Source organism: Myodes glareolus, chromosome 15 (assembly GCF_982192425.1).
Source record: "Myodes glareolus chromosome 15, mMyoGla1.1, whole genome shotgun sequence".
Classification (NCBI taxonomy): domain Eukaryota; kingdom Metazoa; phylum Chordata; class Mammalia; order Rodentia; family Cricetidae; genus Myodes; species Myodes glareolus.
The window spans coordinates 69,714,462-69,738,615 of NC_142040.1; the positions used below are offsets into that span (position 1 = coordinate 69,714,462).

General features: G+C 40.4%; 1 protein-coding gene across 2 annotated transcripts in view; it reads left to right on the plus strand.

The window, feature by feature from the left end:
- The first annotated feature begins 371 nt into the window (after positions 1-371).
- Ctnnd2 (catenin delta 2) overlaps positions 372-24,154 on the plus strand; it is an 804,341-nt gene continuing 780,558 nt past the window's right edge. The window contains exon 1 of one of the 2 annotated variants that reach the window (XM_085676585.2): positions 372-601. In XM_085676585.2, coding sequence (XP_085532711.2) covers positions 565-601 — 37 coding nt within the window. In that variant the 5' untranslated portion in view covers positions 372-564. The remainder of the gene's footprint in view (positions 602-24,154) is intronic. The other variant, XM_087896972.1, reaches the window with a different exon arrangement.

Genomic DNA, 24,154 nt, shown 5'->3' on the forward strand with positions numbered 1-24,154 from the left:
GCTTTCGGCGGCGGCGGGGCGGACGCTCGCTCACTAGCCAGGCGCCGGAGTCGGCCGCCGGGGCTGAGCCGGGGGCTGAGCTGCTGCGCGCGGCGGGAGGAGCCTCGCTCTCGGCGGCGGCGGCGGCACAGGTGGCGCGGGCCGCGCGCAGGGCGCAGCTCGGGAGCGCTCGGCGCCGGGCGCCAGGGCCGCCCAGGCTCGCCCCCGCGGCGGCAAGCGGCCGAGCGGAGCGGCGGGCGCGGCGGCTCGGGAGCCCGGGCCGAACCCGGGGAGCCCCGCGGAAGCCCGAGCAGCCCGCGGCGCCCGTGGAGTCGGGCAGGGGGCGCTACGCTCGCCGCGCTCGGAGGGGCGGCCGGGCCGGGCGCTGCGCACTCGCGTCGGGAGCCGCCTCTCGCCCGCCGCGCTCGCCCCTGCTCCCCGCCAGCATCACTTGTCCCGCGGCCGCGCTCCGACAACAAAAGCGGAGGATGCTGCAGCTGGGCAAGGTCAGGACCTTGCTCTGAAGCCGGGCGGCGGCGCGCACGCCTTTCCCCCGACTGAGGAGCTGTCTTTGGCTGCGGGTGCATGTTCGCCAGGAAGCAGTCGGGCGCCGCGCCGTTCGGTGAGTTGCCTTCGCTGAGCTGCTGGAGCCGGGCGCATCCTCCGGGCGTCGTCCTCCTGCTTACCTCCGGTGGGGGTTGGTCCTTTGCCGCCGGCCGGGCCAGGGGTGGTGGTGGCGGCGGCTGAGGGGTGCTGTCTGCCTCCGGGGAGGACTGTGATCGCGCCGGGTCCCCTTTCGGAAGACTGCTCTGCCCAGAACGGGGTCCGGGGCCAGTGTCTTTCTTGGAGCGGTTACCAAGTGGCTTCTCCGCGTGCTCCCCTCCCTGCCGCCCCTCTCCCCCGGAGGACGCGTATATAGGGCAACACCGACTGCTCCCCGCCACCCTCCAGAGCAACCCGGTTGCATTCATGACGTCCCTAATATACGGGAGAAGAGGGGGTGGGGGTGGGGAAGACTTCCTTCCAGTCTTTTGCCCTTATGTTCAATGTCATTACGATGTTTGGCTAGAACAAAATGGAAAGACTTGGTCATATGCGTACATGGCCGTTTCTTCAGTCTCCCGCTGCTCGCCAGACCCAGACCCCTTTGGTCTATATTTAGCGTTTCCGAGGACGCATTTTCAGAGGGATTCACAGGCTTCCGGGGCTTCTCTGCCCTGACAATAGATAGCGAGGCTCTGGAAAGCGCTGCCTGACAGCCAGGTTTGGCAAGGGTGCTTGTGCTTGGGAGATCCGCGCAGCGATATTTGGGTGACTCGTAATTAATGGCTGAAAGCAAAGCTGCGTTTCGCTCTCCTCCCACCCGACCTTCCTCTTCTTCTGGTGTGTAATGTGTTTTTATCGATTGCTACTCAGCAGGTTTGAGCCACTCTGTTCAGAATAAAGTCGTTAGGAAGGAGGTACAACCTCCTTGGTCTTAGGGTGGGGGTCGGAAAATAGACTTGGGGGGCTTAGGGGGTGTGTATCTCTGTATTTTCCACAAAGAGCCACTTATTTCCCAAATGCCCAAAGTTGCGTATCACTGTAAACACCGGGGTAATGAAGGGTGTGGAAGAAGACGATAATGGGGGAGGCTGTGCTTGCAAGGGGGTTTGTATTTCCCTCATTTGAACTGATCTGATCTGCTTTAGCTCTGCGAGGCTTTATAAATATGCATGCCTGATGTTCTCAAACAAATATGTTGGCTTAGAAAAGAGATATGTAATGAGCAAAAACCAGGCCTGATAAGCATGACGGACAGTTCACTTTTAGGAACTGTGTGACTGATATGTAAGGTGGTGGGAATTTTCTGCATTGACTTCCATGAAAATGGGGAGGTGTTGCCATGCCTATGAGTTACCTCATTGTGCGCCCTTCCACTGACGGTAGTTTAGTTCATGTCTTCTGGTGGGGATGAATCTACATAATTAGAAGGCTCCCCAGTCAACACTACTAAAAACCCTATGAAAGACTGTTTGATATGACTCCTTTTGGATTGCCGAAATAGATCTGTGCATGATTTGGGGGATCCGATCTATGGGAAGTATGACCAATAGGGGCAAGAATCTTAGTGTATGGACTAGCTGCTTTCAACTCCCGGATGTCTCTTTCTTTAGTGTTTCTCTGTGCCAAACAGAATCCATTGTTAATGTTGAACAGTATGCTTACTGGTCTGTGGATCGCAAGGTCTCAGGGCTTGAACGAAGATGGCTGTGTTTGGAATTAGTTGTTGAAAATTTAGAAGGACTGTAATTATACCAGTAACAAGTGAGCACGGTGGGCACTCTACCGCCAGAGGCTTCACTGCTCAAGTTAAGGGAGTGTGTGCTTCTTTCTACCACGATGCTATACTTTCACCTTTATCCACATTTCGGGAACTTTCCAAGAGCGCTTGGAGCACACTGTTGCAGCCCTTGCATTGTACAACTGTACAGTTTCTCTCAGGAGCATGCCTCGGAAGCAGGAGGAGGAATGCCGTTCTCCCTCGTTTCCTTCCCTCTCTTCAAGTCTAGTGTTTCAGTCTGAACCATGGTTCTTAGAGACTAGTTGACACCGCTGTGTGGCCGCGTGCACCTTCCGGGAGCAGGTGCTGGCATGAGGCTTTTATGCCGTACTGTGGGTTGGAAACGATAGCGCCCAACTGAATGGCAGTTACAGCAAGTGCACGAGGTGGTTGCTGTAATGAACCTGCCCTAGTCTTGTTGAAAGGGGTTATTTAATTTTGTATGTGTTTGTGCAGTTGTAAAACCCAGTCATTGTAGATGTCACTAATGTTTGCATTGTTTATAATAAAAGTCACGCGCAGTCGAATTACAGCATTACCAGCCACTTTGTATCTTTCACAATACAATAGAAGCCACCAGTTCTTCCTCCCAGTTCAGTAGTTCATCACAGAGAGGGGAAAAAAATGAAATTCAAATAATATTAGTTGGAAAGAAAAATTTGTAGTTTTGTTCAATATTTTCTAAGAATACTATCGCTTTCATAATGGGATGTAAAATTGAAAAATAAACTTAGAGTATTCTCCAAGTATCTATCTCTTCGTGCACGTAATTGAATGGGTAGTGCCTCTCCCCAAAATGTGACCCTTTGATGACGGACACACATGTGGAATTATTAAACAGTTTTGCATAGTGCTCTTGTGTTTAGACAGGTTCTTTTTATAAAGGAAAACCATCACTTTTAAGTTGGAAATGATTTATAGTAATTTGTTTATAAAATCACATACTTTTTGTACGGATGGGTATATCTTGTTGTAACAAGCCAACTGAAACCAAAATAGGAAATGCTACACATCTCAGGCTTCCCCAGAATGCACCCCTTGTCCTCCCCACTATGAACAGAATATGGACACCCTTCTTGGTGGTTTCTCTTTAGGAATGGTGCTGTCCCTTTTAATGGAAAGTTGGCTTGTGTTCCTCTTCCTGACATAGTTTTCACTCTTAAGATTCCACATAGTTGAATGTATTTAAGCTCAAATTCAAACTATGAATATTATGCAAACATGCATTGCATAGTTATTTTATTTAAACCAGTAGTTTGGTTGAAGGTGTTGCACAATGGTTTTTTGCTGACTGGGCTTATGAGTAAGTAAACCTTAGATCCAAATTTTCCCAGTGGCTTGCAAGAGGGTTGTCATTGTCCACATTCCAAAAGTGAAGTTCTTCGATGGCTTCATGAGGTGTGTGTTGTTGTGCGTGAAAAGTTAATTTCAGTAAAACAGTTCATGGTTCTTGATGCTGGCTTCAAGTTTATCTGATTACATGCCAAAGTAGTAGCTTTTTATATGACTGTAAAGTATTAAACCTGCCATACATAAATAGTTTCCATCTCATTGTCTGCCAATCCAGCCTACTGATTAATAAACTGCCTGGTTAGGTTTAATGAATCCAATTATGTTCCCAAACAGTACCTCCAACACAGGAAACTCATAGAAATATTTTACCATTCTGTGATTTTAGTTGCTTAAATTATGACTCATAACAAAATAAGGGTTGACGATAATTCAAGTTCTTCATTTGTTAAATTACATGGCAGGTGAGGTGATTTCAAGGTCTTTATCTTGGCTAATTGATTTGTAGGGAATGGCTCATAGACATTAGGATATTGAAGTTATATTCAGTATCAATTGTTTTTTGATGGGTTACAAAAAATGACCAAATAAATGAGACAGTGAGTGACTCCTAGAAACTTCTGTATCACACATGCATCCAGCCATGTCTCTGGTCAAGTTGTCTGCTGAAAGCTAAACTTATTTTTTATGATTATATATATTACATATTACAATACATACCACTATTTCAGAATATTTTTATAACAGTGACACACAGGGTATGTAGGGCATGTTGCAGGGCATGGCTCAGTTTTCCTGTATACCTGCAATGAAAGTTATTAGAAAATTGAATTTCCATAATGTAACACTGTCTCATATCTCTCCTAATAGAGAGAACACTGGCTTTGAGTGAATGTCGACTGTTGTCTTTTAGCTGCTTGCCTATGACCACTTTTGCGGTCATTAGACTCGGCTTATTTATCTGTATAATGGGTCCAGTAAGACAGCCTATCACAACATTTTGATTTGAATATAAACTATGTGAATAAATGGCTTGTAATTTTTTACTTATTAATTAGGATGTATGCTTTAGAATAGATTCTAGGCATTAAATGATTTCCATCCTCCCTATCTAAGATTAGGCATTATTTACTATTATTTTATAGAGAGACGCTATTGTAATATTATATTTTGTAGATTGACATGTAAATGACAAATTTTCTCTCTTGCGATATATATTTCCTATTACTTATTGATCTATATAACCATTATAGTATAGGGAATTAAGTTATATCTTCTAGCACTATTTCTTTAAATGATTGCCATATCCCAGTAATCAGAAATTTCAAGACATTGATATTTCTTATTGTTAATGCCAGCCTCCTGATTAAGATCAAATTTTCTACAGAGATTAATGTTGTACAGTGAATATTATAGACTGTTTAATCAGCATCACTCTGTGAGGTTAGATATTAACCAGCTGCTCAATTTAAAGGCAGAGAGCTCCATTCTCAGCAGAAATCATTGTAAGGGAATAAAAGGAAACAGCAACAAAAACTATCTGGAAAGGAGACCACATCCTCTGATGTCATTGGAAAGGGAGCCGAGGGTGCGCATTGGCGCCATCTTGAACATCAGTCATCACTGTCATGTATTCCCTCATCCTAGGGATCTGCAGTGAAGACCTTGTGGGCTCTGCTTCCTCCTGGCTCCTTTGGCATCACCGAATTCCCCGAAGTCGGTGCAGCTGTGACCTTCTGTAGCCCAAGTTTTGTGGTCACTACACTTGGATATGTAGTAAAATTTGTGACCCCTGAGACTGACAGGAGAGACTAGCTTATCTTCAGTAGAGGAAGCATTTTGGCAATCAGCATGGTTATTTATATTCAAGTTTATGTTTTGTTGTAATAACTGCCAATTATGTTTTCAGAGGAAAATGCATGTTAAGTAAGAGGCATTACTGGCTTTATTTTTGCTTGTTTTTGAGCAAAGTAAACAGGTGAGCCAGTTATGGTTGGTAAAATTAGTATAGGTATATGTGTGTCAAAATTTTCTTCAACTTTTGAGTGTCATGAATCTACTTCTTTCAGAAAGTGGTAGTGTCATTGCGTCTAGGAAGACTGGTAGTCGTGTTGTTGAAGTTAGTAAGGATGATTATTCTCCATAGGTAAGACCTGGGATTTTCTCATTAGTATTGGTTTATTTCTTTAAAAATTGTCATTACCAAAACTAACCTTAGAAATTGGATTTAAAAGATGTATGTTGGTTAAATACATTTTTGTAGCTGTTACATATAGTTAGTTCTGTTGGTTCAGGAAACTCTTGGTGTCTACTGAAATACCTCCTCTCATTTACACTTGTAGCAACATTATTACAGAATAGTTTAGTTTATCTTAAAATTATGAAATACACATAAATATTGATTACTGATGCATCCAAGGAGCCAAATAAATAACCCTACCCTGATGTTCTGGGCAAGGTAGGAAATTAGAAGGGGAAAGATGAAGGTATCCCCTGCAGGGACTAAACATAGCTTTGTGTGACTGCTGAGTGACATCCTAGGTCCTTGGTCTGTCTTCTTTCTTCCTCACCTTGGAGACTGAGTCGCATCTGAGTTGGTAGAGCCCAGCTCTGCTCTCTGCAGACAAAGGTATGTCCAGAGGAGGAAGGGGGAAGAAGCAAAACAACTCCTTCCTGTGTTCTTCAGAGGCAGAGAAAGTGGAAGGTTGGACAGAGGCCAGAAGTGTTTCATTAATTAAGTTCCCTTCACCTGGAGGGAAGCGTCAGCAGTAAGAAAGAAGTGTTCCCTGTTGGCATGGTCTATAAAGAATTCCGCTTCGTAGAATTCAGGATATAGAAGCGTTCACAGCATTTCATTTAGTAGTTGAGTTCCTTAAATATTTCATGCAGCTTTGTCATTCTGTGAGGAATTGTCAGGGGAGTGCCTACTGCCCTGGCTAAGTTATAGCGAGGATGATCCATGAAAGTCAACTGAGTTATGAATGGCGAACTCAGAAGTAACTTGCCCTTAGGATTTCTTTCTTACTCTCCACGTTAGTTTTTTTTTTTAATTAATTAATTAATTTTTTTAGCTAAAATTAATTGGATGGCCTTGTAAGTGACAAACATTGACCATGAAAAGGATCATGTCACAGGCTAACTTTCCAAACCACATATAAATACCGATCCAAGATAGCTGTTATCTAGAGCATATTTCACCTCACTGGAGTTAGAGTCTGACTGGTGTTATAGTGTCTCAGGAATGATAGGCAGAGTTAAGAAAGAAAAAAAATACATTAAAAATAAATATGTTTTCTGTGACTCTGAGCATGATTGTTCAACCTAAAAATGTCCACTTCTTATAATAAATTTTATTCTTTAACAAATATTTTATTTGGTCCTCCAGATATTCTAGTAACATAGTAGTCATTATCTTCAGCATAGAATAATTTAACTTCTAGAAAACAATTCTTCAGTAATAAGCCAGTTTATACAAATGTAAAAGAGCTGTAATTCAGCCTTCTGGGTCTAAAAAGTCCTCATGGATACAGAACATTGTATACAGATAGACGGGTTGAGAATCGTCCAGATGTTGTCAAAGTGTCTTCCAAAGAAGTTGTATCATTTATATTTTACCACAACAAAAGTGAGATTGTCTTCCTAAAATGATGGCCACAATGGGCGTTGTAATTATAAAAGCAATTTCCCATTAGATTGCAAAAATGTTACTTGCCTGTGATTTAGTTTGCTACTTTTAAAAATATGAAGGTTGAATGTTTTATCAGCCTGTGTAACTTTCTTTTGGGGAACCTATATTTCTGCACTCTATCCATTTCTCCTTTTCTCTTCTTGCCTTTTAGTGATATAAATTGTTTATCTGTAGTAATTATCCTTCCCCGTTCTGTGTCTGAACAGCTGTAGAGTTCATTTCATTAACTCTTATTTCAGAGCATGGTTCCGAACCTTGTAAATAAATAGAGCCACAGAGAGGATAGCTTAGAAGTCACACCCCAAAGGGGTGGATTGTTACTGTCATTGTAAGTCAAGAAAACATACTAATTCTTGAATTTTCCAGTAGTATCGAGGGAAAGTTAAGGAATAATGTACTTAAAATACTTAGCCAAGTACCTTGTAAAGAGACATTAGGAGTGTTGGTTATTCTTTCTGCAAAATAATAAAATATGAAGTCATTGTTCTGTAATTTCTACCTTTGCCTCCCACCCCACGATGCATAATTAGGTGCCTGCAACAATACAGGGGCCAATGCTTGAGCAGGCCAGGTGTCCGTGGTCACTGTGGCTCTTGGGTAGATTTTGGGTAGATGGTCCTTACCTATATTACAGACCCTTTCCTTAATGTTGCTCTAGAGAGTCTTGCTTGTCAGGTTCAAGTTTCCTGGGGAAGTAGAGTTTGGCACGATCTAGGGAAAAATACTTTTTTTTAAATTTACATTCATCCTTTACCTTCAGAGATGTGTGCCCATTTTCCTGGCTATACATAGTAGGCTTTTTTTTAACCAAAATTAACCTATTTGGGAATTTATTTTATTATTGATCCTCAAATTTTAGATGGTGATGGGCACACAGTAAATATGCTAATCGATACACGTGATACATACAACTTTGCTTTCATTGTCTAAACCAGTTCATGGGCCTTCATGAGGTTTTGTTGTTATTGACTTTGGACAAATTTTGGATACTGGCTACTGGGACCTTATGAAAAAAAAAATCCAGTAGTTGCATGAGTTCAATGATCCAGATGATAGTGGCATTGGGGGCTTCTGTTCACCTTACCTGTGTGCCTGCTTTGTCATTTGCTTATTGGGATGAAACTCTCGGGTTTTGGGATGGGAAAACCGTACGGAAACGTTTAAGTTCAAAATACATTTTTTTGGAACCTTTGATATACTCCGAAATACGGCAGTTTTTATGAGTTGGAATGAAAGTATTTTCTTGCCTGTAAAACAGTGTTTGAGCTCCTCTACAATACCAGTTACAAGCAAAGAAAACCAGCCTACAAACCACAATCCCAGAGAACCTAGACAACAATGAGGACACTAAGAGAGACTTACATAGATCTAATCTATATGGGAAGTAGAAAAAGACAAAAGTAAATTGGGAGCATGGGAACTTTGGGGGAGGATTGAAGGGAGAGGGGAAAAGCAGGGAGGGGAGCAGAGAAAAATGTAGAGCTCAATAAAAATCAATAAAAAATTAAAAAAAACCAAACCCCAAACCAGTTACAATATTCTCACTTCACTGATGACTATAATGATTGATGTATGGCATGACATTGGATATCTCACAAAGGAAGGACTCTTCATGGTAATATACTTGTTAGTTCTTTATACTACTTCAAAAATTGAATATGATAAATCAAATCAAGTATTTAGATACTCTGAAAGGGGGAAGCATAAAACCCTTTGCTCTTCAGCAGTGAAGTCTGTCAAAGCTATCTCTAGAATGCTGTTTTCTCTCCCACGGGGCTGTGGTGCCTGGCGCCAATGAGGCTTTATCAGAACCGTTGTAGAAGTGCGAACTCTGTTTTGGCTTTCATTTTTTCTCTTACAATATTTCTTTTAAAATACTTTGAATAGAATTGCAGAGATTCTTATCACCCCAACTGTAGCCTGTCAGTGGCAGAAGTCAAGGCAAGTCACAAAACTTTAATTTGTTACACATTCTCCAAATGTTTGAAGGAAATAAGGAGGGGAAGTTAAAATTGCCCACTGAGTATTATCACTTAGCAAGTGGCAAGATTTTAAGATTTGGAGAAGACCTATCTTTGTGGCTGTTTATTTCAGGCATGGCGGTCTAGTTCCCTTGTTAATCTAAAGCCTCTCCTGCAGCTTAGGTGCCTGATACATTGTAGAATGACATCATTCTTTCTATGTGAGAACGTAGAGCACGCACGAGGAGCGATTCTGCCTTGCACCTGTGGACACTAGATAGAAGTGGACTGTCAGAGGAACTAGAGGATGGTTGTTGCAACTGACAGGAGACACCCCTTGCTTGGCAGGCTTATATATGGACACACCAGAGAAGGTGTGTTGTGGCGAGTCCTGAACTGGGGCTTGGATGAAAAGTGAAGTTGTTTGGAGAACTGTCAAAGAATGAATGTGTGGCTGAACGTACTTTCACTAAGCTGGGCAGCATTAAGTTTTGGAGAAGGAAGAAGCCCACAAAGAGGAATCAACAACATGTTCTGAGTGTGTTCTTCCAGAGCAAGATAGGATGTCTTCCCCTTTGAGATGTGGGGCAATTTTCTTTCTCTACTTGAAAGGTTACAACACTTCTGTTCAAAATCAGTTCTTAAAAATGTAGATGGTGGTACAATCTTATTTTCCATTGGGTCTCTGACATACTTTGCTTCCTCTTGTGCAAGTAAGCTTCCTTAAATTATGTTCATAGCCACAAAGACTCTGGATCCTTTAGTGTTAAGTGTGCATACTCTCTCTTTCCCACAGTGTAGCAAGATGAAATTACCTGTAGCCTGACAAGCTGTCTCCTACAGCATCTTGTTTTGTACATGGAGGCTAGCAGGTGACGCCAAGTTCCAGGAAGGTTTACCTGACGGCTGACGGAGCCTAGAAGCATTGGCTTTCTTTGAGCAGAGTGTTGAAGGAAATAAAAACAGTTATTTTTTGAGCTTTCCTAGCACATTTGTTTTTACATGTGTATTCTCATATTCTAGCACTGGATGTGAAAAACATTTTTTAAAGCAGCATTCCAGGTTTCTGTCCAGTCAGTTTTGCTGCTGCTCATAGATCTTCAGAATCCCCCTCAATGATATCTACTTGATTGCAAATAGCAGGAAGTAATGTCAGGCATTTCTCATTGTAGCTTTTGAGGTGGGGTGTGGCAGGGTTCAGTGACTTGATGAGATTCACAGCTCTGATTCAAAGGAGAGGTTAACACTAAGCTGTAATCACAATCTCACTCAGTATCCTTCATGCTCACACAATTCTATCTATTGCATATCACTCTTCCTTTTCCTTCTCAGTATTTTCCACTGAGAAAAGAACAAACCATAGTCTACGAGTGTACGCTTTGTTTACTGTAGCTTATTAGTGCTCAAAATACTTACTGATAGCATATTAAAGAGGATGCTCACATACTATAGGAGTGATTTCAGTTTTACTCTGGAAAGCAGCCCTGCTACCGTGTCAGGAAGTAAACTGAACATGCATGCTGGCTTTAAATTGGGCATACAGTAGAGTTTCAGGTGTTTCAGTGTGTGGCTGTTGGGTGTGTAGAGTACCAGGATGTCAGAAGACTTTGTGAAGATCTTAAGGATGGCAGGGAACATACTGCTTTTTAACAAAGTGTCTATGAATAATCTTTAACATTACAAATTGAGTAGACCACTGAATGGCATGAATTTATACCCAAATCAAGACCTAAGAACATATCATGTTTCTGTTTTGTGGGTAGTCCTACCTGGCTTTTGGGGAACTTCATTAATTGAAATATAGAAAGATTCTTGGTAAGATTGGGCAGTTGTCAAAACAAGATGGTGTGGAGCGGTGGCACAGATGGCAGGCTTCTGTTCTCAGTCCTAGAGGTTGGGAAACTCTGCACACTTAGTTTCTGGTAAGGGCTCTCTTCCTATTCCCAGATCCTCCCTTCTACCTGTATCTTCCTTCACATGGTCTTTTGCTCTCTGACCTTTCCTGGGAGGTATTTGTGTCCACCCCAATGATGGATTGAAGGAATGTTTGTTCCATCTCAGACAAGCTTGATGAGTCAATGTGTTTAATTGGGGTTACTTAACAGAAGTATTTGTCACTCTTAAGCACCTGTGTCACTGAAAAATCCATCCCAGCACAGATGAATGACGAATAAAAGATGTAATTCCAGAATCCCCACATAGTTTTCAGCAAGTTACTCCATTGAAGAGTTTTATCTTGGCAAGCAATTGTTTGTATTCTGCAAACTATGGGAAGGGCTTTGTGAATTATATGTTTTCTTATGAGTCCTTTGAGCTTCTTTCCATTCATATTTCAGTCTGGAGGAACAGATACACACTCATGTTCTAGATTTGTTTTACCAATACCCTTCATTTTGTAAGGTCACTGATTCCATAAGGCCCTCCTTCTGTGGAACTCTACTTAGCCTCAAAAGACCTCAATCCATTCATTTCCAGAGCTAGGGCTTCATCAGATAAATTTTTTTTTCTGGAACGAGCAAGTGTTTCCAATGAGACTATAGGACAAAGCCAGTGAGATCTTCAAAACCAAGAAGGCCAACCTTAATAGCAGGTTTTCTGACTTTAATACCGAATTATTTCTGGAGCGAATGAGAATGTTCGGTAGATAAAGTTGTCAATTCTTTGAGGAATTTTAAATTATTCTTCAGGTCTTCTTAAATATTTGGCTTTGATTTATAAACTGCAGATCATGATATGAGTCATGCTGTAGAGTACTATATACACACATGTGTTATTAAGGTTTTACAAAATTATCTTTGCATGTGTTGTTAAAAATTGGATGGCTGCTTCTCATCTTGGTTAAACCTATTGCTTCCCTGTATCTGAATTATTAATGCTGGTCCAGCCCACCCCCTATCTTATTTTCTACTCTAGATTCCTGATGGCAGGAACAGTTGCCTTTACCTGGCTTCCCTCCAGTACATCATTCCCACAGCTTCCAGAAGGCTAACATCTTGCTTTTGCTTATGACACCTGCGAAGATGGTCAAGTAAAGGACCAAATCTTTTGACTTCCAGGCTAATATGGACATTGTTTTAGTAAAAAGTGCCCCCTCCCCACATTTTATCACCTTCCTAATATGCATGTGAACCAGAAGTCATCTCATCTACTTATTAATTTGTATGATTGTTTTCATGTGTTCATCCCTTGAGGGTTGATGCTTCTAAGATGTCAAAGGAAGCATAGGTGGATGTCACACTGCACTCGTGAACACTAATGCATGCCTGGCTTCTAGGCAGATGCCTTAAGAAGGATCTGTTTTTAATATATGTTCATCGCTGAGGCCTGTGTTAGGTACATGTTGAAAGACAGGAGTTAGAAGGCAGATAAGCCAACAGTAGATGGCCATGAGAGATCAATGTGGTCATCAGTGAGCAAGAGATGATGGAGTGTCCATAAAAGGTCTAACACAGACTTTCCTTAGTAAGTTAGCTGCCTTGTATTTCCCAGCAGGTTATGTCTCAAAGACAGATTATCTCATCGTAAATATAATTCAAAGATCCAGAATAGTTTGCTGTAGAATAATATTAAGCGTACTCTTAGAATTCCACCAACTTCATATTTTCATGGGAAAGTGTTACCTCAGAGAAAAGTTGTACATAGGAGATGCTGGTTTGTGTAAGAACTTGGAGACCATTCTTCTAGGAACATCATTTTAAAGATAAGTATATATGAATAATGGTAACATTAGAAATGATTATCACATTTAATTATGAAAAGTAGACTTGTTTTCTCAAAGTATGTACTCATCATCCAATTTAAATTTCAGATACTATCTGTGCAATAGGATATTAAAACTGAAAAGGAAGTTATTTCAAACTCTACCAGTGTCCAGATATTGATTCTGAGATAAACCTTTGATTGTTTCATGTGGAACACACAGTATTGTTTTTTTAATAAGGAATACATTTTAGTGTATATGGGTTATTAGTGGGTTTGAAATACTGCAATGTAACAAAACTGTTAGCCCTGTTATGTGGCTTCAAGAGTTGAAATTTGGTAGCTTCATGTATACTTTTTGTTTCTTTTGTATTCGTGACTCAGAATTAATGTAATGCTTTTGCTTTTATATACATTCATGTCATTTGGACTTCCTTGTCACAAATTCCCCGCCTAATTAAATGTCGTATGCCTTGTTGAGTTGTCTTCAAAACAGTTTCCTTGTGAGATTGTATTTTTTGACTGTCTACTTAAAGAGCAGTGTGGACCATGCATTTTCCTCTTGGAGCCTTGTAGTGGTTCTGTGTTTGAGCATCTTAGGCTTTTGGGTACTGCACTCTGTTAACTCTTCCTTAAAACATGCGACTCAGTTTAACTCTAGAGAGGGTTCTAGTGTTCCTGACTTAGTTTGTCTTCTCAGTAGCTGTGCTGAGAGAGTGGACACCTCCAGGCTGGGTAGCAGGTGACATTCTGGCCTTTCCTTAACACCTTCCTGTGCACTGTTGACATTTCGTGTGCTATTTGAGTCTTACTGAAAGTGAGAAAAGGAACATTCAGCTGACTATTTGCCAAATGTATCCCATGCCTTGAAAATGTTCTTATTTAATCATCTTGAGCATTTGAAAAATGAACACTCTGGCCTGCATTATCACAGCGTTCCTGAGAATATTAGATAGGATCAAAAGAATCCATGCTGTGTGTCCTTTCCCTACCTTTTATTCTTTTCATTTTTTTTTCTTGTAACAGGGTCTCACTCTTTAGATCAGCTAGTTCCCAACTAACTCTGTAGCCATGGCTGCCCTTAAAATTTCCATAGTTCTGCATCAACCTTCTGAATGCTGAGGTTATCATGTGAGATACAGTTCCTTTTATATCTATCTTTTGTCCACAAAAATGTAATTTCAATCTAATCATTTTTCTCCTCAATTGAGGACCTAATTAATAATTACAAACAATGCTTAAGTTTTTTTCCTTCACTGAAATTTTCCATTTGGTGGCTTACTGAGTAAGACACTTGAATCCTCCTGTTTTCAAAACACTAAGGGAGATGTGCCAACAGCTAGGTCATGGGGGATTTCATGATTGGATTAACACTGGTGTGGCTAGAAATAATTATCTGAAGTCCCGGAGCATCTCAAGGACCTTTGGGCTGTTGTGGCTCTGCAGAGGGATGCAGTAGTTCTCCATAGGCAGCTGTTCTTACGTCAGCAGCACTTCTGTCTTCCTAGGTTTTATACCCAGCTGTAATATGAGCGTGGTCTTTAATTTCTAGAGAACTCAACTGAAATACCATTGTAATGTGCTAGTGTTTTTAAGAAAATTCATTTTCTGAGTTTTACTTCTTTGTGAATTATCCTTCTTTCATACATTGCATCCTGACCACAGTTTCCCCTCCTTTCACTCCTGCCAGTCCCCTCCCCCAGCTTCCCCTCCTCCAGCTTCCCCTCCCCCAGCTTCCCCTCCTCCAGCTTCCCCCTCCCCAGTTCTACTTCTCCTTCGTTTTTTTCCCCTTTCAGAAAAGAGCAGGCCTCTCAGGGATATCAACTGAAAATGTCTTAACAAGTTAAAATAAGACTAGGCACAAATCCTCATATCAAGGCTGGACAAGGCAACCCTCTAGAAGGAAAGGGGTCCCAGAAGTAGGCAAAAGAATCAGGGATACCCTCATTTCCACTGTTCAGAGCCTCACAAGAACACCAAGCTACATAGCCATTCTGTATATGCAGAGGACCTAGATCAGACCCTGAGTTTTATGGCGTAGACAGTTGCAAGTGAAAATGTTTAATAAATATTTCAAATCAAATTACAATTCATATAAGGTACTACTCACTTATAAAATACATTTTTGAGCTAGTGACTGTAAGCCTGACAGTCTGATTTTAGTCTCTGGGACCATGGTTGAGGAAAGAACCACTGAAAGAGTATGTGTGTGTATGTGCGTGTGCATGTACACAAACACAAACGCATGCACACACATGCACAGAAATAAAGAAATGATGTAAAAGATAAAGTGAAGCTTGTCCACTTTGGGTATTTTGTTGATGTATCTGACCTTCTGTATATGGTATTCTGCATTCAAGGACTTGAATTCAACTACACTTGAACCAAAAATAAAAATAAACAAATACTAGCATATATGCACAGAGTTCTTTTCTTTGTTTCTGTTTTCTAAAAATTACTTTTTTTAGCTTGATCACTTTTTGTTTGCACTGTTTCTAGTGCTGTGGTGTCGAGAGCTGCTGTAACCTAAAGACCCTGTGCATACGTCATATAGATTGGATACTGCATCAATTTACCTAAAGGGCTTGACTATCCAAGTACCATGTCTAGAACAAGTACATTATGGATAGTGGGGCATCACTGTGCTGAGTTGAGGGCATTAAAATAGAGTCGCGTATTCCAGAGCAAACAATTCATAAAATTATCTGTAACCCTCATGCTTCTCATGGTCTTGACACAATGTGCTGAGAGCAGCACCTGATTTTTGTGGGTTCTCGTGAGATGCTCATGACTTCAGTCTGATGCTGTTAGTGTTGTTAAGGCCCCCAAACAATGGTGGTCTAAGACATTCAGCGTTGACAGGAGCCCACAGAGATATGAAACTAAATGAAGTGTAGGGTCTTCTGTGGACTCCTTGAAAAGTAAGAGAACATTAGGGAAATATGAGGTGAATTTAAATGAAGTCTAGACTTTAATTAATAGCAATACTTAAGTATTGACTTATTAATTGTAACCAATGTACCATAGCAAAGAGGGTAAATTGAGTATTAAAAGATAACTCAGTATTAGAATTTCAGAAATTCCTATTTAGAGTTGTCAGAGACTTCAGGAAGGATGGGGAAGCTTGCTTCATTTGAATACTTTCGGACTCTGTCCTAATATTTTTTGCTTGTTTTTCTAACTTGACTTGCTGCTTATTAAATGGCAAATCAGTGAAGTATTATAATTAGTTATGTCATGGATGTCTTGCTCTGGTAACAGGAAAGAGAACACTAAAACTGCTTTAAAGCAATAAGTTTTCCATTGTCTTGATGATTGCTCATAACCACAGGAAAAACTAACCCAAAAGTTGCTGAATATTTCCATTCAGTGTAATTTTTAGAGCAGACCTTTCGGAGAAGCAAAGAACAACTTTATTATTTATTTCAACGTCATTTTGAACAATTATTAGGAATATTTTCTTGCTTCCACATACAAACACAAAACAACAATAATAACATGAAGAAAAAAGAAAGAAAAGAAATAGTCTATGTTTTGTAAATCATTTTTCTAGTACTCGAAAATGAAGTCTTGATGCCCCAACAAGGCTAATGCAGAACCCGTTCAGTCCCCAGGTTCTTTCTAGCTAGGCTTACAGTGGATACACTTAGCTAGTGAGGATGTGAGAAGCCTACCAAAATTAAAATAAAACAAGACTTTAAATAGTGCATTTCAATTTTATTGTTCTAAGAATTTTTAGGGCAACCTTGTCCAAAATAGTACATTAGATATATACATTGAAACAAAATTGACTTTCTCTCTAAAATCCAAATTGAACTTGGCCAAACCAAGTTAATTAGCAAAATCACAATTCTCTCCCTTAATTCTACTGATGCCAATATGTTTGATGCTGCTAACACTGGTGGTGGACCTGTCTTAGCATTTTTGGGCCCCCACAATCGTGTTGGGAGGTTTCCCTATTCAGCAGTTCTTCAGTATCACTTACTTAAATATCGTTTTCTTGTGAAAGCTCATCCAGTCCTACCTAATCTCAGCCCTGTGTGGAACTCAAACAAAAACTTACTCCATGTTGCTTTTCATAGCAATTATATGCTCATTGAGAATCTGTCATAGTTCCCTGGGCTCCTAGTGATAATGGATAATAATGTTATCAATCACATATTTTTTTTATTGATTTTATTGAGCTCTACATTTTTCTCTGCTCCCCTCCTTCCTCTTCCCTCCCTTTCAACACTCTCCCATGGTCCCCATGCTCCCAATTTACTCAGGAGATCTTGTCTTTTTCTCCTTCCTATGTAGATTAGATCCATATAGTCTCTCTTAGTGTCTACATTGTTGTCTAGGTTCTCCAGGATTGTGATTTGTGGGCTGGTTTTCTTTGCTTCATGTTTAAAAACCACCTATGAGTGAGTACATATGATAATTGTCTTTCTGGGTCTCAGTTACCTCACTCAATATGATGTTTTCTAGCTCCATCCATTTGTCAGCAAATTTCAAGATGTCATTATTTTTTTTTCTGCTGTGTAGTAAGTACTCCATTGTGTAAATGTACCACATTTTCCATATTCATTCTTCAGTCTGGAACATTTAGGTTGTTTCCAGGTTCTGGCTATGACAAACAATGCACTGTGAACATAGTTGAACACATGTCCTTGTGGTGCGATTGAACACTCTTTGGATATATACCTAAAAGTGGTATTGCTGGGTCTTGAGGAGGTTGTTTCCTAATTTTCTGAGAAATTATACTAATATCCAAAGGGGTGGGACCAGCTTGCACTCCCACCAACAATGAAGGAGTGTTCCCTTTACCCCACAACCTCTCCAGCATAAGTTGTCATTAGTGTTTTTGATCTTGCCCATTTTTACAACTGTATGATGAAATCTCAGAGTTGTTTTGATTTGCATTTCTCTGATGGCTAAGGATGTTGAGCATTTCCTTAAGTAATGTGGAGGCTATGTATCAGTGTGAGTCAACCTAGTTATGCAGCCTGAGAGATCAGGCCCTGGCGTCAGCAGATGAGAATAGAAGATTTGGTGCATTACAGCTTAGATTGCCAGGGCTTGAAATGGAGTTGTATATAATACTAGTTATCTGGGCATTCAGCCAATGAATTCTCCACCTTTGTAGGTTTCCTCGGCCAGTGGGGGGGAATGAATGAAGTCTTAAATGACATCATACATCACACAGCCATATTTCATCAGGCAAAGGGAACCACAGAGCCATGCATTCTTACCTGTGCCAAGAGACAGAGAGAACGAGGGTAGTTGAATGAATGGCCCTAAGCATACCTTTAAAAGAGACAGAAGAGTCTTAGTGAACTGGGTAATTTAGAGTTTTGGACTCAGGAATCACTCCTTTGGAGCATATAGTTCTATCCACAAAACCATACCTGGTTTCAGAACTCTTGTACTAAAAGCAGAGCTTTGGATTTTGTACAGAAGTTAAGAAAAAAAATCGTCAAAGCTTCATTTGTCGATGGTGCGGAATAGGATATGAATTATGATTGAGAATCAATATTATGATAATGTGCTCAAATAAAGTAGCAGCACATTCCAAAGCAATCTTGTTAGCTTTCAAGAATTACCATTTCTAGATACCAAGAAAATCCAGACCCTTTTTTATATAGTAAAGGCATTTGTGTGTATGTGTGTGCCTATGCATATATTAAACATATATTAAACATATATTTGTGTGTATTTGGCTAATAGATAGGTTGATTTATGGATTGATTTTTATTTTATTTTTATTTATTTACTTATACATGTGTATATCTCTGAGTGAGTTTTATGCGTATCACATGAATTCAGGAGCTAGAGGAGACTAGGAGAATGTCTTGGATCCTTTGGAACTGGCATTCCAAGACCTTGAGTTATGAGACGTTGTGAGCTAGCACGTAGGTGCTGGGAACCAAACGATGAGCTGTTTGTTGAGCCATCTTCCAGCCCCGATAGATTTGACATTTTTCTTCTCCAGTTCTTCTTGCCATCCATCCACATCTTCCTTGCCTATCACGTGAACCTCAGGGGCATGAGTTCAGCAGCCATGTCTCTCTGCTCCACTTGGCATCCACATCACCCTCCTTCTTCATGCTGGCATGGTCTCCATGGCAACCCCAGGCTGCTCCACAGGCAGCTGGCCGTGCAGGATGGCTGAAGCTGGCTGACAGAAGTGATCAAAGACTGAGGAGGCCTTGAAGAGCGCTGGGAAACGCTTCCAGTGTCATCACAGAGGCAGAAATGAAAAAATGTTATTAATTTGAGATATTCAGACTACTGGTCAAAGTCCCAGGAGGACTCATCTTCCGTCTGCACCTTGCAATTGCTAGTGTTCCCAAGTCCCCAAGCGTCTTCCATGGGTGGGTTTACTCTGTTGGTAGATGCATGAATATAGGACAGGCAGATTGACCACTGGGCAAGGGCCAGTTTCTGCACTGGGCAGTTGTGAACAGACACAGGACGGCAAAAGCTCCAATAAAACAATGGGAAATGTCTTGCCCAGATTTCAAGGTCTCTGGATTTTATGCTGCATATTTCAGTTTAGCAGTCTAGAAATTAGTTTTAGTCACTTCCTTAGTCTCCATGCTTTAGAGCTGTTTGACTTCCCGTGTACTCAGTGTAAGGTCTGCACTACAGAGCACTGTCAGACATTCAGTGGTCATGCGTCCTTTAAGCCTTGATCTATCCTGAAGATGGGAGGCAAGCTGCAGAAAAAGCTCTGCTTATTCCTTGGGTTCCACTGAACCTAGCATAACTTGATTGACCTTTCTCCAGGGAGCCCATCCCAGAGACAAGCTATCAAATGTTTACAAGAAATAGCCCATCATGGTGCAGAGTGAGAGCAAACATCAAAGGGGAGATGCTCTTTAGGGACCACGTCCAAAGAAAATGTGCAATAGATATAACACAGTTTAAAATAAATTCCACACACACGTTTGTTGCTCCCTGCTTCTTAATACATAGTGATGTTGTTTTTCAACATAAAATGAAATATAGTTTAGAAATGATATAATTTTATCTTTAATCATGTCTCTCACTGCTTCTAAAACATTCCTTTTTGTATACATGTGTGTAGAACTGTTAAGTGTTCTACATTGAACTTTTAAAAGGATAAAGCTTAAATAGAAGGTAGTTGTTTCTTGTGTTTCTTATAAGATTCGGTTACTTAATCCCACTATCATGGAATGTTAATAATTTTGCTCAATGCAATGTATTTTCCATTGTTAGGTGAATATATATGTGTAAATACCACATACATATAAAATAATACATAAAATATATATGGAATTTGTCTGTAACTTATAACTGAATTTACTTTCACTTGTAGAATAGAGATTTTCCTGACGTACAATAAACTATATCCATTCATGGTTTGGTGATGTTATTTGTCTTACAAATAATTGACATTCTCAAACAGATGTTAGTATGAGGTTTTGACAATAATGGAGACCATGACTGAGTGTGAGGAAAGTTTTCCCCAAATCTGTTTTCAGACTCTAGCCTGGATGGTGACATGGAGTAAAAGCTTCGCAGCAGATAACCACAGCACCAAGGGCAGAGCGTCTCTAACGTCATTCAAATAGCAATAATAATGATAATTGAAAAAATTATTTTTTAACTATAGCCTTTCTATTTCTTATTTTTATTTATTAAAAATTTCCACCTCCTCCCCTCCTCCCATTTCCCTCCCATTCCCCCCACTCTCGTTCCCCCTCCCCCCACTCCCCTCCCCCTCCCCCTCCCTTTCCAATCCTAAGAGCAGTCAGGGTTCCCTGCCCTGTGGGAGGCCCAAGTTCCTCCCCCCTCCATCCAGGCCTAGGAAGGAGAGCATCCAAACAGACTAGGCTCCCACAAAGCCAGTCCATGCAGTAGAATCAGAACCCAGTGCCATTGTCCTTGGCTTCTCAGTCAGCCCTCATTATCAGCCACATTCAGAGAGTCCGTTTTGATCACATGCTAGTTCAGTCCCAGTCCAGCTGGCCTTGGTGAGCTCTCATTAGATCAGCCCCACTGTCTCCGTGGGTGGACGCACCCCTTGTGGTCCTGACTTCCTTTCTATTGAAAGTTAAATCTGATTTGCAATTTTAACTGAAAAGTTTTGAAAATAAATTTGAGATACCACAGTGGCTTCTAGAAACCATATACCTTACTTTCCATTTATAAGCATGTATAACTGAAAGAACATATTTAGCCAATAGCGACACTTGATGGTACTTTAATGCACATATTGGAAAAGAAAGATGTTTGATGAATAATGAGCCGTGTGCATATCTGAAGACATTAGGAGAAAAGATAGCAAAGAAAATGAAAGAAAGCAGGTGAAAATTGGCCCTTACTGACATGTGGGCTATAATCGTTCCTAAGAACATGGAAATGGTTTAATAATTAAAAATTATCAGTTACAAGTCAGTTCAGGATTTACAACAGAGAGAAGTTAAAGGAGAGTGTTGGATGCGTATTTGATAGGAGAGCTGAGCAGTCGGAGGATGTAAAACTTACTTGTGGACTAGCCTCAGGAAAGCTTTACTACCTTTGTAGGTATATTGAGTGCCCTCCTCAACCCCACCATTTCCCACCACCAATTTCCTCACTAGTTAACCCGTTTTTCATGAGCACAGAGAGTATTATTTGAATCTCATATACAGACAGAAGTGATGTTCTCCAACACCCAGCCCTGCATTGCTGAACCTCCAGGTCTCCAAAATATAAGGAATGTTAAGATGGAAAAATGATGGCCAAAAAAAGATAGTGAAAGACATGACCCATAAAGCACCAGCGTGGGCTCTGCAGGAAAAGCACAGGACATGTGTAACTGCCAGCTTGGAGTTTGAGGAAGGCAGAGAGGAGGGGACAGTAAGGATCTGGCGCTTTGATTCGTCCTTCTGTTCAGGGCTTCCAAGTGGGTAAAGCCAATTAAAATCTGATTGACAGACAAGCACAGACATCTACCTGCAGGGCAGCCCCATGATATGGGGGCAAGACTTGCTGGGAAAGGTGAGGAAGTAAACTATAGAGAGAGATGAATCAGCTAATGCTTCTAGTCGATGCCTAAAATATATTAAATTTCAAAATTATGCACGATCAACAACTCTCAGCAAGCTAGGAATTTAAGAAAATATTCTGAACCTGAATAATACTTAAACCCTAAATTTTTGGTATTATTTTGGTCATGAAAAGAAAAAGAAATATAATAATAGTTTTCCTCAGTCACTACCATAAGGCAGAGAAGTATATATGAAACAAAGTATTTAAAGAAAAACTATAACTTAAAAGCTATTTGCTGATTATTTAAATATTTACATACACCTCTGAAGGAAATCTGAGGGATTTATTGAAATTAAAAGTAGAGCACAGTAAGATCTCCGGTCTTGACAATGCAGTGCTAGTTATGACTTGTCTTATAGCTTGTTCAAAACTATATTATAATTAATTGTTTTAAAAATATTTAAAATATCAATGTCAGATAAGACTGCCAAAGAAATGAATTAAAAAGCAGCAGCAAAAGTATAATATAGAATAGAGCTGTAGTTGAATATACATTGCAATCCATTACATTGTTAAATGCCCATAAATATTTAGTATGTTTTAAAAAATAATTGTTTATGCAAATTTGACTGTTCCTATATTCAGCTTTTATGCAAAGTTGCTTCTCTTTTGATCATTTATTGTTTTCTTTTACATAATATGTGTTTATGTGTATGTTACACATAGATTTTTAATTCTATGTTTTTTTGTTAGTATGTAAGTCTATTGACGGATTTTTTTTTCAGTGAAATGTGTCCCTGACCAAAGTTACTCTCTTAGTTACTTTCCTATTGTGGTAATGAAACACCATAGTTATGGCAGTTTAGAGAAGGCAAAGTTTATTGGCCATACAGTTTTAGAGGATGAATTCATCCATGACCACCATTGCATGGAACAAGGCAGTAGGCAGGCAGGCATGATGCTGGAACCGTAGCTGAGAACATGCATATTGAGACAGTAATAAAGAAGAGAGAGAGAGAAAACTGGTAATGGAGTGGGCTTTTGAAACCCCAAAAAAGATTCACAGTGATACACTTTCTAAGACAAGGCCATGGCTTCTCCACAAAGGCCATACCTCCTAATCCTTCTCACACTTTAGAAGGAGTGGAGCAGCGGGCTGCGTTCCCACTGCCCAGTTCTGGCTAGCTTTATATCTGAAATAATTACATGGAAACTGTATTCTTTTAAACATTGCCTGGCCCATTACCTCCAGTCTCTTATTGGCTAACTCTCACATATTGATTCAACCCATTTCTAATAATCTGTGTAGCACCATGAGGTCATGGCTTACCAGGAAAGATTCTAACCCATCTCCATCTCGGAGAGGAGAGCCATGGCGTCTGCCTGCCTCTGCTTTCTTTCTCCCACAATTCTGTTTTGTCTTCCCCCGCCTCTCTATTTTCTGACCTATCAAGCCAAGCAGTTTTCTTTATTAATTAACCAATGAAAGCAACAGATAGATAGAAGACTCTCCTACATCATCACACAGTTCCACCAACTGTAGATCAAGTGTTCAAATATATGAGACCATGGAACTGTTCTGATTCAAATCGTAACATCTACTTGTTGAAACGTTACATATGCCATCAGTTTTATATCTATCTACCTATCGTCTGTTTACTTTCTACCTACACTCCTAACGTGCCATCATCTTTCCATTCACTCAAGGGAATATGAGGATGTGGTGGCTCTTCTGTATGGTGAATAAGCATGGGTGAATATAATATAGATAGAAGTCACTTGGTAATATTGCTCAGTCATGATATGAAAATGTAGAGTGTATATACTTTTCACTATTTTATTTGTTTAATTCATCACCAGCCGTGTCCTTTGTAAGACTGTGGGGAAACAAAAGCAGCTGTATCAGAGAACCAGCACTTGAGGTCCTTCATCATTGTTGTAAGAATCAGAATCTGTCAGTAATCATGGTGTTAGTTCACTTGGTCTCCTATAGAAACATATGATCTGGTGTCTCCTCTTCTTGTAAGGACACTGACCATATCACAAGACCCCTACCGTTGTAAAATTCTCCAAACCTTATTTCCTCCTTCAAAGTCCTATCTGTCAATATCACCACAGTGGGAGTTCAAGTGTCATCATTGACCTGGGGAAAGGGAGTATATTTCTGTTGTAATGAGGAGTGGGCTGCATCCTGCCGTCTGACTAGCTTATACCCGAAATAATTACACAGAA